General features: G+C 51.0%; 1 protein-coding gene across 1 annotated transcript in view; it reads right to left on the reverse strand.

Annotated features, from left to right (window-relative positions):
* The window catches only part of LRRC75A (leucine rich repeat containing 75A), a 76,433-nt gene that overhangs the window by 40,999 nt on the left and 16,774 nt on the right, over positions 1-18,660 (reverse strand). Inside the window, exon 2 of the mRNA XM_054167002.1 lies at positions 3,171-3,299. Coding sequence (XP_054022977.1) covers positions 3,171-3,299 — 129 coding nt within the window. The remainder of the gene's footprint in view (positions 1-3,170; positions 3,300-18,660) is intronic.

Raw genomic sequence — 18,660 nt, forward strand, 5'->3', positions numbered from 1 at the left:
GGTGCTCCAGGGCTTAGCAAGTGCCTGCAAGCCCCCAAGGTTCCCTGATGGAGCGTGGCAGGGCATGGTGGCATTTTCTTTGCTGTAGCAACACAGCTGTCACCACCCTCAGGGGAGCACTTGCCACCTGCCAGCATCCACCAGCACAGGCTTGGGTGGGATCACTGGCCCAGAGATGCCTTCCCTCGCTCCAGCACCAAAGCAACTGCATGGTGTGGCACAAACCTCAAGCTGTGCAAAGGAAAGGGAGAGGGCCAAATGTACCCAGTGAGCAGCATCTCATCCAGAAGAGCCTCAGTGCTGCAGTTCAATATCTGAAGGTTGAGGAGGGACTGTTCAGAAGGGCCTGGGGTGATAGGACGAGGGGCAATGGTTTGGAACTGGAGCAGCGCCCACAAGAAGCAGCAGTGAATGAATCTATCCCTTCAGACGCTCTAAGAGGAAATTAAAGACCAATCATTAGCAGCAAATACAGGAGAGGGATACCTCTGGGTTCCAGCCTGAAGCCCTGCCCCACCACACCTGGCACATTACACCTGTGGATGGTTCCTTTCCAGTAAGTGCTTAAAAATGCCACGTGCAGACCGAAAGGAGCTGTGATGAGGGAAGACCTCAGCAGCAGAAAGGAGGACAGATGAGCTTGCTCTGATGCTGCTGTCTTCAGGAGGGATAAAAACACCCCAACCATAGAATCACAGAATCAATAAGGTTGGAAAAGACCTCAAAGGTCATCAAGGCCAACCTTTCACCCAACACCTCATGACTACTGAACCATGGCACCAAGTGCCATGTCCAGTCCTCTCTTGAACACCTCCAGTGATGGCAACTCTACCACCTCCCTGGGCAGCACATTCCAATGGCTAACATCTCTCTCTGTGAAGAACTTTCTCCTCACCTCAAGTCTAAACTTCCCCTGGTGCACCTTGAGACTGTGTCCTCTTGTTCTGGTGCTGGTTGCCTGGGGGGAAGAGACCAACCCCCTCCTGGCTACAACCTCCCTTCAGGTAGTTGTAGAGAGCAATAAGGTCTCAACCAACCAATCCTCCTCCCAACAAAATGCAAGGACATATGCCTGGGGCATTTGCCCCCCTCTCCCTCACTCCAGGCTACATCAGTGTCCCAAGTGTTACATGCTGCAGCAAACCTGGCCAGCTGATGCCATGGCACTGCTCCAGGCAGCTCTTTCCCAAGGACAAAAAAAGCTTGGGAAAGGTTTGGAGGACAAGGAAGGAGAGTGCTGGGAGGTGGTGGTTCCTGGTGGTCCTCAAACAGAGCCCTATCACATCTGCAAGCATGACCAGAGCCAAACACAGGTTATGGGGGTGGAAGGGCTGCCTTTGAGCTCAAAGGTAGATTATTGGTTCCAGACAGCAAGTTCAGGGAAGCCACACAGCTCCCACACTCCCAGGGAAGCTGTTACAATGAAGACATCCCACCAGGAAGCTTTTCCACACCCTCCTTTGGGCTTGCTGGAAAACATCACTCAGCCTCTTAGTACAACTCACACCATTTATTTTGAGTAACTGTAGCTCCTGACAAGCAGTGTGCAGGGGAGAAGGAAAACACAGCCATGACAGATGAGCCTCCAGCTCCCCAGCCACACACCAGACAAGATGAAACATAGACAGAAATGTCTCTTCAGGAGGAAGCCCAATCCTAGGACTGTCAAGGGGAGTTGAAGGAGCACCTACAGCTCCTGCTCAGCCTGCAGCTTGCACAGTGCTTTGCAGAAGAAAGCTTAGCACCTCTGAGAGGTGCAGATCTGAAATGTTTGCAACCAATTCATCTTCAGTGCATGACATCCATGACTGCAGTGCCAGGGCACATCATGCCAATTGGGCAGAGCTCTGCAGTCCTCCCAGCACAAGCAGGGAACAGGTAGTCCTCCTGCAGCACAGGAAGACTAAGAGATCAAAACTCCCCAGAGCTCTGATGCCTCCTACATCTCCTACAAAGGCTGTCTGGTAGCTTTTGCTCTTCCCTCTTATCCCTCTTCCTCCTTATCCGGGGTGGTTTTGAGAGCTCAGACATTTCACACCTTCCTAAGCCTGTGCTGCTCTGTGGATCTGATCCCAACAACATTCCTTACTTAAAAGCAAGCCTAGGAAAAGAAACCTTAATTAACCAAACTGCCAGGGGCCATCAAGCAGACACATTTCCCATGGAAGGCAGGAAGCCAGGCTGGGATTTTAAAAGCCCTTATGCTGCTACAGCCACCATGGGGCTGTGCTCACAGAGAAACCTGCTCCTGCCAGAGCCCAAACAGCAGCCCACGGAGGAAACCCAGCCTTGAAGGCACAGCCAAGGACTCTCTTGTCATCTGGGGTCATGACAAACATCACACAGGGGTGAGAAATGGTTTGTCATCCTTGTGAGGCAGAAAGGGTTCGTGGTGGGGGGAGGCCTTCAACACAGAAAGCAGAAACAATTCTAAACCAAAGTGCTAACAGCCAAAGTTCTACCATGAGAATCATAGAATCAATAAGGTTGGAAAAGACCTCAGAGATCATCAAGTCCAACCTGTCACCCAACACCTCATGACTAACTAAACCATGGCACCAAGTGTGACATCCAATCCCTATTTGAACGCCTCCAGAGACAGGGACTCCACCACCTCCCTGGGCAGCACATCCCAATGGCCAATTACTCTTTCTGGGAAGAACTTTCTCCTCACCTCCAGCCTAAACCTCCCCTGGCACAGCTTGAGACTGTGTCCTCTTGTTCTGGTGCTGGTTGTCTGGGAGAAGAGACCAACCCCTTCCTGGCTACAACCTCCCTTCAGGTAGTTGCAGAGAGCAAGAAGGTCTCCCCTGAGCCTCCTCTTCTCCAGGCTAAGCAACCCCAGCTCCCTCAGCCTCTCCTCCAAGGGCTGTGCTCCAGGCCTCTCCCCAGCCACGCTGCCCTTCTCTGGACACATCCAACCTCAAATATTCAGGTCATTGTAGAGAGCAATAAGGTGAAGGTCACTTGACCAGCTGGAAAACCCAACACTGTGCAATCAACTCATCGTCTCCAGGCAGGTCGGCGTGGTCCAAAGACACGCAAGCACGGCAGTAATCAGGAGGCTTTTTCCCTGGCGCTCAAGAAGAGACCCCACTGTCCCAAGAAAGCAGTGCCCCAGGCCAGCAGAGGTGTGGAGATGAGTGCTGGGAGCAGAGCAGGGTACGTACCGGTTTGGGGCAGTGGATGTACCTAGCAAGGCTGATGATCAAGTCGTGAGTGATTGGGTCCACCAGGTTGCGAAAGCTGGCGTAGCGGTAGAGGACATCATCCAGAGAGGTCGACTCCATCCCTAAGTCCTGCAGAAAACAGGAGGGGAAAAGCAGCATTAGATGTGCTACAGGAGCCAGTGGCAGCATGGCTCTTGCAATTAGAACCATAGAATTGTCAGGGTTGGAAGGGACCTCAAGGATCATCCAGTTCCAAGCCCCCCCTGCCGTGGGCAGGGACACCTCACACTACAGCAGGTTGCTCACAGCCACATCCAGTATGGCCTTAAAAGCCTCCAGGGATGAGGCTTCCACCACCTCCTTGTGCCAGTGTCTCACCACCCTCATGGGGAAGAAGTCCTTCCCAACATCCAATCTGAATCTACCCACTTCTAGTTTTGCTCCATCCCCCTCAAGTCCTATCACTCCCTGACACCCTCAAAAGTCCCTCCCCAGCTTTCTTGTAGCCCCCTTGAGATACTGGAAAGCTACAACAAGGTCTCCTCAGAGCCTTCTCTTCTCCAGACTCAATTACCTCATGTTGGTGGCTCTCATGAGGAAGCCAAGAAGAGAGTGATCCCCCCCCCCCACTCAACAGAAGCAAGGGACACAGGACCCTGGGGAAAGCTGCACTCCTGTGCTGTGTCTGCTCTGCAAAGGGCTGTTTGGGCTGCAGGATGAATGCCCTCCTGTCACACACAAGCCATAAATCTACTGAGCAAACAGAGATGATTCCAGAGAACAGGACAGCCTGAACAGCATGAAACTGGAACTGGAGACTAAATATAGCATAGATGTGCTTGGGGTCTGCTGTGCGCAGGGAGGAAAGAATGAGCCTAAAATTGCAGGAATGGAAGCAGGAGGATAAGCTGGGGGGGAGCTGGGAAGAGCAAAGCACTGGGCTAGACAGCCTGGGGAAGGGGTGGAGGCTCTGCCATTGGAGACTGGACAGAGATGTGTCAGCAACAGGTCAGATCGAGCTGATCCTGCCCTAGGGATGGCTCAGACCTCCCCAGGTCCCCTCCAAGAGTCTTTTCTATGGTTTGCAGTCCTTAGACATAATAATGAGAGGAATTTTGGCAGGGAACTGCTCACTCTATGAAATGCATTCACACACAGGGACGAGGAGGGGGAGGGCTGGATGGAGTGCTCTCCTGCTGCTGCAGATATTTCATCCTCACCATGTTTTGTTCCTCAGCAGCAGCCGACCAGGGGACAGGCCAGCAGTGCTCTCAGATGAATGCATGCTGCAGCAAGGTCCATCAGCCACTCCAGAGCCAGCCCATCAAGGGGGTGTGCCTCACCAGAGCTCCAAGGAAAGCTGGCTCATTTTCCAGCTCTGCTTTCCTGGGTGAGTTTGAGCAAGCCACTTCCCTTTTACCTTTTTACTTTGGACAGGAATAAGATGCTTGCATTTCTCTTCAAAGCTCTGCTTTCACTTGGGAAGAGCGGAGGCCAGAAGCAGCCTCCTCTGCACTGGGCATAGGTGGGATTTAGCAAAAGGAAGGGAAGATTAGGATAGGATAGGATAGGGAAGGATAGGATAGGGAAGGATAGGATAGGGAAGGATAGGATAGGGAAGGATAGGATAGGGAAGGATAGGATAGGGAAGGATAGGATAGGGAAGGATAGGATAGGGAAGGATAGGATAGGATTAACCAGGTTGGAAAAGACCTTAGAGATCATCGAGTCCAACCCATCACCCAACACCATCTAATCAACTCACCCATGGCACCAAGCACCCCATCCAGTCTCTTCCTAAACACCTCCAGTGATGGTGACTCCACCACCTCCCTGGGCAGCACATCCCACTGTCCAATCTCTCTTTCTATGAAGAACTTCTTCCTAACATCCATCCTAAACCTCCCCTGGCACAGCTTGAGACTGTGTCCTCTTAAGAGGGGATTGGATGTGGCACTTGGTGCCATGGTTTAGTCATCATGAGGTGTTGGGTGAGAGGTTGGACTTGATGATCTCTGAGGTCTTTTCCAACCTTATTGATTCTATGACCTTCAGGTCTTCTCCAACCAGGTGAGTCTATGACTCCTGTGTTAAAAAGCTCTTTGAAGGAAGAGGAGAAGGAGAGGGATGGACAGTGTGGCTGTTTCAGATTGGATGGTAGGAAGCAGTTCCTCACCATGAGGGTGGTGAGACACTGGCACAGGTTGCCCAGGGAGGTGGTAGAAGCCTCATCCCTGAAGGTTTTTGCAGCCAGGCTGGATGTGGCTCTGGGCAACCTGCTGTAGTGTGAGGTGTCCCTGCCCATTCTACAGCTCACACCACAAAGAGGTGGCAAGGCAGCGCTCTGCTTGCCTTGTTCTTTTCAGGGCCATCACCACAGCACTGCCTGAGCTACCTCCAGCTTTGCAAGGAAGCTGTTTGGTAAAAAGACAAACTAAAGGAGCTGAGGCAGTTAAAACCCTCAGATGTGTGAGGCTGCTCTCCCTTGCTGGGAGCACTGAGAAAAAGCCCCAAAACAACAAATCCAAGCAGCCACAAAGCCCAGCTGGGCAATGCACCCACTGATTGCAAGCATGCCTGGGTAGAAAAATAAAGAGGCTGAACCAATTTATGATCTATCCCACGGCTGCTGCCAAGTCAGCCCTTAAGAAAAACAGAGCCCAGGAATTAATCTCAGCATTGAGATCCAGAGTGAAGATGAGGGTGTGCCCTGTGCTCCCCAGGAACAGCACTGTGATGGCCAAACCAGCCCACCAAAGCTGCTCCAGCATGGAGGCTGGAAAAATTCATTCCTCTCATAGAATCACAGAATCAACCAGGCTGGAAGAGACCTCAGAGATCATCTAACCTGCCACCCAACACCTCATGACTACTAAACCATGGCTCCAAGTGCCACATCCAATCCCCTCTTGAACACCTCCAGGGATGGGGACTCCACCACCTCCCTGGGCAGCACATTCCAATGGCAAATTACTCTTGGGAAGAACTTTCTCCTCACCTCCAGCCTAAACTTCCCCTGGCACATCTTGAAACTGTGTCCTCTTGTTCTGGTGCTGGTTGCCTGGGAGAAGAGACCAACCCCCTCCTGGCTACAACCTCCCTTCAGGTAGTTGTAGAGAGCAAGAAGGTCTCCCCTGAGCCTCCTCCTCTCCAGGCTAAGCAACCCCAGCTCCCTCAGCCTCTCCTCACAGGGCTGTGCTCCAGACCTTTCCCCAGCCTTGTTGCCCTTCTCTGGACACCTTCAAGTGTCTCAATGTCCTTCTTAAACTGAGGAGCCCAGAACTGGACACAGTTCTTCGTTCAAGGCTCTCCTCCTCCTCGTGTATTTTGGCACCACGTGGATCCATGGTGACTGTGCAGAAATGGGGAGGTTCAGCAGCTCCTCTGCAAGGGAAACACTAAAAGGAGAAATAGAAGTTGTGTAGATTGTGTAGAGCAGGGAGAACCCTGAAGGAAACTCAGGGAGAGAATCATAGAATGGAAGGGGTTGGAAGGGACCTCTGGAGGTCATCTAATCACAGGATGGTAGGGTTTGGAATGGACCTCTGGAGATCACCTAGTCCAACCCCCCTGCCAAAGCAGGATCACCTGGGGCAGGCCACACAGGAAGATGCCCAGGTGAAAGTCTCTAGAGAAGGAGAAACACTCCTCCTAGAAGTGGGTTGGATGTTACCTCCCCAGTCTGGTGGAGCTCTATATTAGGATTAAGCAAACATCAGGTGAGAACTGGATGTGGCCCATGGTCAGATGGCATCGCTGGCAAGCACCACACCACCACAAGAGCTGATTTTGAGGCTTGGTAGAAGTTATCCCAACACAGAGCTCCTGCCACACTGAGATCTTGTAGAATAGACCAGAATAGACCAGAATAGACCAGAATAGACCAGAATAGACCAGAATAGAGTAGAATAGAGTAGAATAGAGTAGAATAGAGTAGAATAGACCAGAATAGAGTAGAATAGACCAGAATAGAGTAGAATAGACCAGAATAGAGTAGAATAGACCAGACCAGGTTGGAAGAGACCTTAAAGATCTTTGAGGCTCAAACCAGGCTTAGCATCTTGCCACTTTCCTTCAAGCCATCTCAACACTCTGACAATTTTCTCCTGAGCTAAAATGAAAATACAGAACCACTAAAGCAGAGACTTTTTCTCCCCCTCTCTCCTGGGAGAGCTTACATTTTTCTCCCAGAGTCTTCCCCCTCCTCCCTCCTGGTACACATTCTTTTGCATGCACAGATGTCTTTCTCAGCTGCTCCCTAAATCTCTCTGCCACACCAGCATTGTCTCTTCTCCACCACATGTAATATTTTAAAGCCACTCAAGGCTGAAACTTGTTCAAGGCCAAGTGATGAGCTCATCTGCAGTTTAATAACTTAACACCAGGCCATGCTGTCAGCAGCAAATCACCAATCAAGAGCCCTGGAGGCAACGCCCAGCATCTGGCTCCAGTCACTTGGGGGATTTTCCAGCATGTGCCCTTTTTCCCAAGGGATCTTTACCTGCAGAGCAAGTGCAGCTCTCACCAAAGGTTGGGGAATATGGGTTCTAAATGACAGTGTTTTAGTGTGAAGAGAAGACAACCTTATTGCTTTCTACAGGCACCTGAAAGGAGGTTGGAGTGAGGTGGGTGTTGGTCTCTTCTCTCAAGCAACCAGCGATAGGATGAGAGGAGATGGCCTCAGGTTGCACCAGGGGAGGTTTAGGTTGGATATTAGAATCATAGAATCAATAAGGTTGGAAGAGACCTCAGAGATCATCAAGTCCAACCTGTCACCCAAGACCTCATGACTACTAGACCATGACACCAAGTGCCACGTCCAATCCCCTCTTGAACACCTCCAGGGATGGGGACTCCACCACCTCCCTGGGCAGCACATTCCAATGATGAACAGCTCTCTTGGTGAAGAACTTTCTCCTCACCTTCAGCCTAGACTTCCCTTGACACAGCTTGAGACTGTGTCCTCTTGTTCTGGTGCTGCTTGCCTGGGAGAAGAGACCAACCCCCTCCTGGCTACAACCTCCCTTCAGGGAGTTGCAGAGAGCAAGAAGGTCTCCCCTGAGCCTCCTCTTCTCCAGGCTAAGCAACCCCAGCTCCCTCAGCCTCTCCTAACGGGGCTGTGCTAGAGAATTCTCCCCAGCCTCCTTGCCCTTCTCTGGACACCTTCAAGAGTGTCAATGTCCTTCTTAAATTGAGGGGCCCAGGAAAGAAATGCTTTCCTTCAAGAGTGGTCAGGCATTTGACAGGCTGCCCAGGGAGGTGGTGGAGTCACCACCCCTGGAAGTGTTCAAAATATATGTGGACATGAGGCTTGGGGACATGGTTTAGAGAGCAAGGTGGTGGCGGCTTGGTGGCTGGACTTAGAGGGCTTTTCCTCTAAGAGGCTTTTCATAGCCCTGATGAGTCTATGATAATATTTCTGAGCCAGGCAGGACGATGGCTTTCTTGGTACAGGCTGCAGTTGTGCTCTTCTAGTGAGCAGCCTAAACCCTGCACCATGCTAAGATGGTCAGGGAAGGTTTGTGTGGTCCATGTCCTACCTGTGTGGTAGAAGGGGAACATCTCTGCATCCCTGTGGCCCTGGGGAAGAAGCTGCTGACCCTGACATTGGGCAGCTCCCTGGCACCTGAGCTGCTGCCCCTGAGTCTGTTCCAGCAATGTGTGCCCCTCACTGAGCACATCTCTGCCAGGCAGGACTAAGGAGTAGGGAGAGAGGATCACTTTGGGGCCGAGCAGAAAAGCAAGAGTCTTGCTCAATTCATTTTGCTGTCTCTCATGACCTTCCTGCAATTCATCTGATTTGTTTCCAGCTTTAGGAGGCCAAGGGAAAGCCAAACCACTCATTAATCCTCAGGGATGGCTCACCCACTGGAAGGAAAGCTTCCTGCCACCAACTAGGCTGTGTTCAGCCTCTGTATGAGGAGGCTTCTGCAAGCGTGGCAAGGAAAAAAGAAAGAACAAGGAGGGGAGGGGAGGGGGAAGAAAGAAAATAAAACAAACCCACACAAAACCCCAAACAAACCCAGAAACAAACCCAGAAACCAACCCCACCAAGCCCAAACAAACACCACAACACACACAGCCCCTAAACGACAACAACAACAACAAACCTTCAAAGGAACGAGAAATTTACTTCCAAGAAGGCCAGCAGAAGATCATGATGTCTTCCTCCCATGGCAGCAGCAATGGAAAAATTCCCAGCCACAGCCAAGAAAGGCATAAGAGAACTCAACTATTTTGGAGAAACACCAAGCCAGGTGACAGCCAAGGCACAGTCAGCCCTGCTGCCCAGCAGGGCAGATGCTGTGCTCGATGCTTTCCTCCACCTGGGTCCCTTCTGCAAGCAGCAACCACACAAATGTCCCTTCCACCTCAAAACCAACCCAAACTAAAGCACAGAATCATAGAATTGTTAGGGCTGGAAGGGACCTCAAGGATCATGCAGTTCCAACCCCCCTGCCATGGGCAGGGACATGTTATCAGGTTGCTCACAGCCACATCCAGCCTGGCCTTAAAAACCTCCAGGGGTGAGGCTTCCACCACCTCCCTGGGCAACCTGTGTCACCACCCTCATGGGGAAGAAGTCCTTCCTAACATCCAATCTGAATCTACCCATTTCTAGTTTTGCTCCATCCCCCCCAGTCCTATCACTCCCTGTCACCCTAAAAACTCCTTCCCCAGCTTTCTTGTAGACCCTTTCAGATACTGGAAGGCCACAATTAGGTCTCCTCAGAGCCTTCTCTTCTCCAGACTGCACAACCCCAACTCCCTCAGTCTATCTTCATAGCAGAGCAGCTCCAGCCCTCTGCTCATCCTCATGGCCCTTCTCTGGGCACCTTCCAGCACCTCCAGACCCTTCCTGTAATAGAAGCTCCAGAACTGGATGCAGTAGCCCAGGTGGGGTCTCACCAGGGCGGTGTAGAGGGGGAGAATCACCTCCCTGGATCTCAAGTAAGAGCTTCCCCAGGCCAACACTACCCAAGCAATGTCATTTTCCCAGTGAAAAATAAATGTGAGGCACCTGGGAGCTGCACCCCCAGCACACCTTTCCCTAGTACCAGGTAAATCAACTCGTTATTCCCCTTCTCTCAGAAAGAAAATGCTGCAGCACAGCAGCAGCTCACAGTTGAGCAAGCAGCTTTTGAAGCTCCAAGTTGTGTTTCCATGAGATGCAGCATCATGTAATAGTCCCCTCTGCTGCAAGGAGCCATAAACAACAGCAGCCAGGCCCATTTGCCCTTATTAAGCTATTTATCACTGCAAATTGAACTGCAATTAGAAGGAAATTCAGCAGGTCCACACGAGAAGTCTCATGATAAAGCAGGTTATGCTGGTTGCTGCTTTCATTAACACAGAGCAAATACAGTTACTGGCTGCCCAAATGAGGTTACTCTGCAAAACATCCCCCCCCCTCCCCCCAAGCTCCTGCAACCACAGCTGCTCATAGCTGCTGGTTTAGCCAGCATCTCTTCCAAAACTCTTCCTTATCTCCACTAATAGCCAGGGCAGGGCAATGAATTTCCAAGCAGAGATGCTGGCATTATCAGCACGGGTTCGGGCACGAAGGAAGGGAAGGATTAATATTGTGTGCAATCAATCATCTGCAGCCACTTAGCTGGGTAAATAAATAAATAAAGGCAGGAGGTGAGCATTAGCCGTGTGGTAAGGTCAGCTCAGAGAGACAGGCATGTGAGATGTGACTCACCAGTGAGCACAGTGTGGGCTGCTCAAAGGCTAGGGGTCCTTTTGGCTGATGGGGGAAGGTGTTTAGCTGCTCAGACTCCGTGCTTTGTGAAGTCCCTCCTTCCTCCCCCCGCCCCCTTGAAAACAAGCAAACAAAATATCCCTTTTGCCTTTGATCCTTAGGCTGCTCGACTCCATCCCAAATCCCCCAGTGTCTGGTTGGCTGCTGAGGTTAGGCAGCCACTGTAAAGCCTGGGTATTGATGGATCTGCCAGCTGTAATTGGCCACGGCTGGCCACAGCATCCAGAGTCAGCCTCCACCTGCTTTGCACATGATGAGCCCTCCAGCCTTTGCTTCACAGCTCATAACTTTGGTTCTGCTTTACTTTCCTATGAGATAAGCCCAAGCAGTGTGGGAGTGCACTGCTGGGAAGATTATCTGCCTGGTGCATTTATTACAGCCCAGCAGCTCTGGTCATCCACACACAACCCTCATAAACCATGTGTTTATACTTTGTGAGAGACATGCTATAAACAGCTTTGTTCTTAACTGGCTGTCCTAAGAAAAGAAAGCTGAAATAGAATCATACCATCAGAATTGTCAGGGTTGGAAGGGACCTCAAGGATCATCCAGTTCCAACCCCGCTGCCATGGGCAGGGACACCTCACACTACAGCAGGTTGCCCAGAGCCACATCCAGCCTGGCTGCAAAAACCTTCAGGGATGAGGCTTCTACCACCTCCCTGGGCAACCTGTGCCAGTGTCTCACCACCCTCATGGTGAGGAACTGCTTCCTACCATCCAATCTGAAATAGCCACACTGTCCATCCCTCTCCTTCTCCTCTTCCTTCAAAGAGCTTTTTAACACAGGAGTCATAGACTCACCTGGTTGGAGAAGACCTGAAGGTCATAGAATCAATAAGGTTGGAAAAGACCTCAGAGATCATCAAATCCAACCTCTCACCCAACACCTCACGATGACTAAACCATGGCTTCAAGTATCACATCCAGTCCCCTTTTGAACACCTCCAGGGACAGTAACTCCACCACCTCCCTAGGCAGCACATTCCAATGGCCAACAACTCTTTCTGTGAAGAACCTTCTCCTCACCTCCAGCCTAAACCTCCCCTGGCACAGCTTGAGACTGTGTCGTCTGAAGATCATCAAGTCCAACTATAACCCAACATCCCTCTGTACACAACCAATTTCAAGGGTTGAGAGAGGAGCAAAGCACCTGAAAGGTAATGATTGAAACAGATTTGGGGGGGGGAAAGCAGACCTCAGCAACGCAAAGGTGCCCAAGGTTGCACCTTTGAAGAGGGCAGGCAGCATTCGGCAGCCGCCTGTGCCTGGGCTGTAACCAGCCAGCCAGCGGTGGGACCACCACATCTGGATGGGGCATGGGAGAATGCAGCCTGGGAACCTCCAAACAAACCAGCAACTGCTACTGCAGATTCCTGGGTCTAATCCACAAGAATGATGCAAACCCAGAGTTTAACTATGTGGGGTGCTTTCTGTTCAACAGCGTTAATATTGGCTTGGGACCAACAACTGCTCATTGAACCCTCCAGCGAGGGTACGGTTAGAGAGTCGATGGGCAGAAGTAAACATTTCCCTGGCAGGCTGACTCAAATAACAAATGGTGGCAGTTTGAACCCCTTCCAGGAGGCTGGAATTATAGAAACTCAGAGAGATGGATTAATGGGCAGGGATATGATGCCTCCATCCAGATCACAAACAACTGCACAGAAGAGCTCTGCAGAAGAGCACGTTGTGGCTATTTTAACCTGTGAGGCAAATGCAAACTCCCCAGCTGGAGTCTGACCAGACCACAGCTAACAGGAAAGTGCCTGTGGACATTTAATGAGAACAGACAGCCTCAGCTACCCATCCCACCTTGATTAACAGAGCCAGTGGGATCCCAGTATAAAAAATACCTTGGAAACTCTAGCTGGGGAAGGTGACTTCAGGACTTGCTTTGAACAATTCAAACAATTTAGATCCATTCCCTGCCTTTAACACAAATGTTTGTCTTAAGCTCACAAAACATTATTCAGGCATCTCCTCTAAACCAGTGGGAGCTGCCTGCATCCCAGTTTCCCATCTAACACAGAGCATCAGTCTGGGGCCATCACTCCAGCTGGGGCTCCAGCCCCAAGCCAGGACCCTGCTGGCCACACAGAGCCTGCACCAGATGGCTTCTGGTAGGACTTGTCATTTCTTCCTCCTGCTCCCTAGATGGATGGGTGACAGCAACCACCTCCCAGCAGACTCAGCCCTCAGGTACAAGAGCCTCTTATGCTCTGCACCAAAACCCTCCCTAGGAGAGTGATCCCCCAAGGTCTTCTTCCTGCAAAGGAAAGATGGGGGCACAAAAAGCTGCAGGTCTAAGGGCAAGATGTGGAGGAGGCTGCAAGCAAACACACAGGTCTCTCCAGTTTGCCAGCAGCTGAGTGCAAACCCTGAAGGGCCACTCTGACAGCCCCCTCACCTCCTGCTAGCCAACTCCACCCAGAGCCCACCACATTACATGGCTAAAATCCAGAGAAAAAGGTTAATGCATCAGCCCTGCACACCAGCTACCCTATTAACTCTGCTCTTGCTGCTGGGACTCCTATTAACAACTCTGCAGTGAAGCATTAAAAGGAAATATGACAAACTTAATCAAGCATCTGCCATTTCTATCCTCTTGTGGCTGCTAAAAGAGCTTGCTGGAGCAACCCAGCTGCCAACTGGTGTGTCCAAACCACAGGTCAGAAGCAGAAGTTTAATTTGTCATTCCTTTTGCTCTGTGACTGGTACCTTTCACTACTAAAGGCAGCAGGGAGTCTGACCCCAGCATGGGTCAGTGGCTGATCCCCCAGGGTGAAGGCTGCACACCAGCCCCCAGCCTTGACCTAGAGGACACAGTCTCAAGCTGCACCAGGGGAAGTTTAGGCTTGAGGTGAGGAGAAAGTTCTTCACTGAGAGAGTTGTTAGGCACTGGAATGTGCTGCCCAGGGAGGTGGTGGAGTCCCCATCCCTGGAGGTGTTCAAGAGGGGATTGGATGTGGTACTTGGTGCCGTGGTTTAGCCATGAGGTCTGTGGTGACAGGTTGGACTTGGTGATCTTTGAGGTCTCTTCCAGCCTTGGTGATTCTGTGACCACACTGTGCTGCTGGCTGCCAGCTCCTAACTGCACCTCTGCTCCTGCCACATCACATATGAAAAACCTCTGGGGTTTTTTTTGCCTTGCAAAAGCTTCCAAAATCTCTGTCAGAAAATGGACTTTCAGGACAGGGAGCATCTCGTCTCCCATCAGGTAAGGATGCAGACTTGTCACCTAAGCTCAGTCTCCTGTCAATTCCTATGAAGATGGTGATTCATCCCACTCTAAGACAGCTGGGCTGAGTCAGTCTCTGAATGTGGCTGTCACTACCAGTTACCTGCCAAGAAAAGCCCCTCTAATTAGCTTATCCTAGACAATGTTTAGGCAACTGGAGCAGGAAAATCCCCCTTGTGCTGTTCTCACCTTTGTTTTCCAGCACAGCGAGCGCAGAGCTCTGCATGGCTTTCCTACCAGCTCCTCCAGCCAAAGAACAGCCCCATCTGTTCTGCAGCTGATCATCAATCAATACTAGTTATATCTGTACATTTTGCTTTAGGCCCCCACTGGGTTTTTGGAGGTAGCTGGGACCTCAAACAACTTTTGTCCTTGGGATGTGCCAGTAGAAGCCTTATGTGGGATGAAAGCTTTTCTTTATGCCTCCCTCTTTGCTCACCTGCACTAAAGACACACACACACAGGTCTTTCTCACAGGTAGCTACAGGAATTAAAAGGGGAAGGGCTTTCCAAAGAGAAGATGACTGTCAGATGAGGAGGAATCACTCATCTTCATCATTTCCACTGCCTGCGAGAGACCGCCCCGGGGGCTGGGCGTACAGCAGGTGACTGATTCCTGCTGCAGGAGCAGCAAGCACAGCCCCACACCTCTGCCTGTTTGCAACTGCAGATGCTACACACACACACACACACACACACACACTGCAGCTGATCAGAGTTTTGGAGCACCACCGAGTCTGCAAGCCCTTGGTGCAGCCTGCTCCTTATCCCCACCTGCTCATGCTGCTTTTCATTGCCAGCAACAAGCCAGCCCCCCTGCAAATCTCTCTGCTAAGGAGGGAGTCAAAGAATCTTAACTCAGGTGGCTCCACCTTAGTAGTAAATCCAGCAGGCAGCAGTGCTGGCTGGCATCCAGCCTTGCACCTCTCCATCCTTCCCCAGGTAGCTCTGTGGGCCAGCCACCCTCATTAAACGATGGCAAAGGGGCAAAAGTCTCAAAGGTAATTAAGGTCCATTAAGTTTGGGGGAATCAGTGTCAAGGGAAGGAAGGGATCCCAGTAAGAAAAGGACCAGAACTTGGCTGTGGGAGACCCTTTATGGCAGCAAGTGGCTGGACAGGAGGACAGATGAGCTGCAGCTGGGCCAGAGGGTTCACAGCTGCCATGAGGGTTGCACAGCTGGGATCTCAAGGAGGACACAGGGAGATGCTGCATTTTCCTAGAACTGAGGACTGTCAGATATGATGGACAACCAAGAGGAGCCTTAAGGAAAGCCAGTCTCACCCTGTCCTGCACTGGGGACCATCCTCTTTTCTCACAGAAAAGGCAAGAGAAGGGGAGTCCTCACCTCCAACTCCTCCCTGCTCTGACCCAGGCACTCTCTCCAAGTTGCCCTCACTTCACAGTTTCCCACAACAGGGCACGAGCTGCCTGGCTCTGGCATTCATTCTGTCAGAGCAGCCTCTGGCTAGCAGGCAAGCAGGATTTATGCTCTTGGCTCATTTGAGTCCCATCTCCTATTTCCAGCAGCTGCCACCGCTCAAGATTTCAGGAGGGGGTCAGTGCAGTGCTTCTGATGTCCAATGGCCTAACCCTGCCCGTGGGGTCAAAAGTCCCCACTGAGCACAGAGCAATCAGCTGTCCCAGGAGCAGCTGATCCCAAACCAGCCAAGGGCAGGAGGAACTGCAAGTCATGGCTGAAAAAAAAAATCCCATTTGCTTTCCTGCCCATTCCAAATGCTGCTTTCTGAGGGTGTCTCTTCCTTTCCTCAGCCAGGGAGAGCTGTTACAATCACAGGATGGAAGAAGCAGCTCCATCATTTCGAGGGATGATTCAGGTCTGTGCTAGCAGTGCTGCCAAAAATGCTGGGCTGGGGATTACCCACACTGTCTGATACAGGGGGGAGGTTGTTTTGCTGCACAGCTCTGCCAGGCAGTGAGCACACAGACAGCACTCCCACATCATCCCCAAGCACTTGACACTCCCAGGCACACCACGTTGAGCCTGCAGCGTTGACAATGATGTCACTGCATCGCCAGGAAGCCTCCTGGACCCCCCTCTACCACCCAAAAGAAATCAATCCCTTCCTGCACACAGAATAAGAGCTTGCAATCCAATAACTGCCACCTAAAACCTGGTTTCACTCTCCAAGCCCTGGGTTGATTATTATTGCATTAGCTATGGAGGGCTGTATTGTCACTGCTCAATGAATGCTAAGATCTGCTTCAAAGGGACTCAGTTTTGGTGGTGGAAGCCTATGCAAATGGTTTGAGAGTTGCTTTGGGATCCTTCAAAGCAGACAGATGCTAGAGTAAAACCTAAGACCTTATTGATACAGGCATTAGTAGAAAAAAACAAGTGGGGATGGTTCCTCGATACAGCTCCCTTCTAGGGGAGGTGATCCAAGAGAAGTAATTTAAGACACCTTTGAAAAAGAGAGACAGGCAACTGACTCTTGAAACTGGCTGCCAAGGAATGATGGGAATAGAATCATAGAATGTTGCAAAAAGGTCATTTACATTAACAAATTGAAGCTGATCCCAATAAGAACGCCTTGAGCCTTTCACTGGGGGCTGGGGGTGTGTGCCATTTATACCACTGCAGGAGCCTGTGTGAGAGGAACAATCCTGATCCACAACTGCTCTTCTAGAGTTTGCTGAGTCTTCTTCTCTGGAGACTTTGAAAACTTGCCTGGGCATGTTCCTGTGCAACCTGCTCCAGGAGAACCTGGTTTAGCAGGGAGGTTCAACCAGATGATCCCCAGGGATTCCTTCCAACCCCTACCATTCCGTGAGTCTCCCCTCTGCCTTGGTTTGCAGGCACATGGGGGTTTGAAATTCAGGTGGAGCTTTGGGTTTATACCAGCAAGTAGAGTGGTGTTGCTCTTTGAAGCTACCTTGCTGCACCTACTACAAGAATATCACTGCTAGAAGACATGGGTTAGAGATCTTGCACCATAAAACCTTAGAGGGAGCAAGATACAGGCAGAATTGAGCTCAGAGTAAGCAATGGGAGTATAGAGGTGAACAGGAAGGACCACGAGGGTGAGCAGAGGGCTGGAGCACTTCTATGGAGACAGACTGAGAGAGTTGGGGCTGTTCAATCTGGAGAGGAGAAGGCTCTGAGGAGACCTTCTTGTGGCCTTCCAGTATCTGAAGGGGGCTACAAGAAAGCTGGGGAGGGACTTTTGAGGGTGTCAGGGAGTGATAGGACTGGGAGGAATGGAGCAAAACTAGAAATGAGTAGATTCAGATTGGATGTTAGGAAGAAGTTCTTCACCATGAGGGTGGTGCCACACTGGCAGAGGTTGCCCAGGGAGGTGGTAGAAGCCTCATCCCTGGAGGTTTTTAAGGCCAGGCTGGATGTGGCTGTGAGCAACCTGCTGTAGTGCGAGGTGTCCCTGCTCACGGCACGGGGCTTGGAACTGGATGATCCTTGAGGTCCCTTCCAATTCTATTATTCTATGACACAGGAAACAAACCTCCCTACCCCTTTTTTTTGCATGAAGACTCACTCTGAGTTATCAACAGCCTGTTACAGACCAAGCAGAAAGCCTCTTTCTACGCTTTGTACCTCCTCGAGAGTTAAAAGAGGCTTCCAGCAAAGGAGCAAAACAAACCAATCCCACAGCACCAAACTCATTTTCTTACTTAAGACAGAGCAATGGGAACAGAATTCAAATAAAGGTGTCCACAGCTTCTAACAGCTTGCCCAGCCAGCCAGCACCACACAAGTAATTAACGTGGACAAGATGAATTTCAATTCCTTCATTTGCAAATCCAGCATGACAGTTAATCTCCAGCACGGCCAAAGTCCATCAATAACAGCAGATGCATGTAAGGGGATTCAAAGCAATGGTAAATCAATACAGAACACACACTTGGAGGCTGGAATAATCTATGCTTTGCATAATAATCACATCAACTGTAATGCTGTGGGTTTATGTGGAGCCATATTCAAGAGCAGCCCAGGCCACCCTAATGAGCTCGCTGGGGTTTGTTCCCTCGCGGCGGGATGCAGCCAGCAGCAGGAATACCTGGCAAGAAACCCAGAAGGACGTGTGCACAGAGTGGCTGCAGCAAGGAGAAGAAATCATGGGAGGGTGCTGTTGAACTCCAGAGAGCTGGCACTCTCCCAGCTTCACCCAAAGAAAAGAGGAAAAGGAGGACGGGGGAGAGAGGGGCAAAGGAGGACGGGGGAGAGAGGGGCAAAGGAGGAGAAAAAGGATCTATTATGTGCCATCAGTGTCCCTGTGATTGTGATGCAAAAGGCTGAATGGAGATGCACAGGCAGGGTTGGCTACCTTCCAACCTGTTCCCAAAAGGGGCAGGGGTTGCCTGAGCAGCACACAGGGAGGAGACAAACTCCCCAGCAAGCCCATTTTGTGAATTTTGGAGTCTGCAGCCCCTTCCTCTCCAGGCACCACCAGCAGCAGTTCCATTGAACACCTACCACCTGTGATACACACAGATACCCACAGCACCA

Source organism: Dryobates pubescens, chromosome 13 (assembly GCF_014839835.1).
Source record: "Dryobates pubescens isolate bDryPub1 chromosome 13, bDryPub1.pri, whole genome shotgun sequence".
NCBI classification, from domain to species: Eukaryota; Metazoa; Chordata; class Aves; order Piciformes; family Picidae; genus Dryobates; species Dryobates pubescens.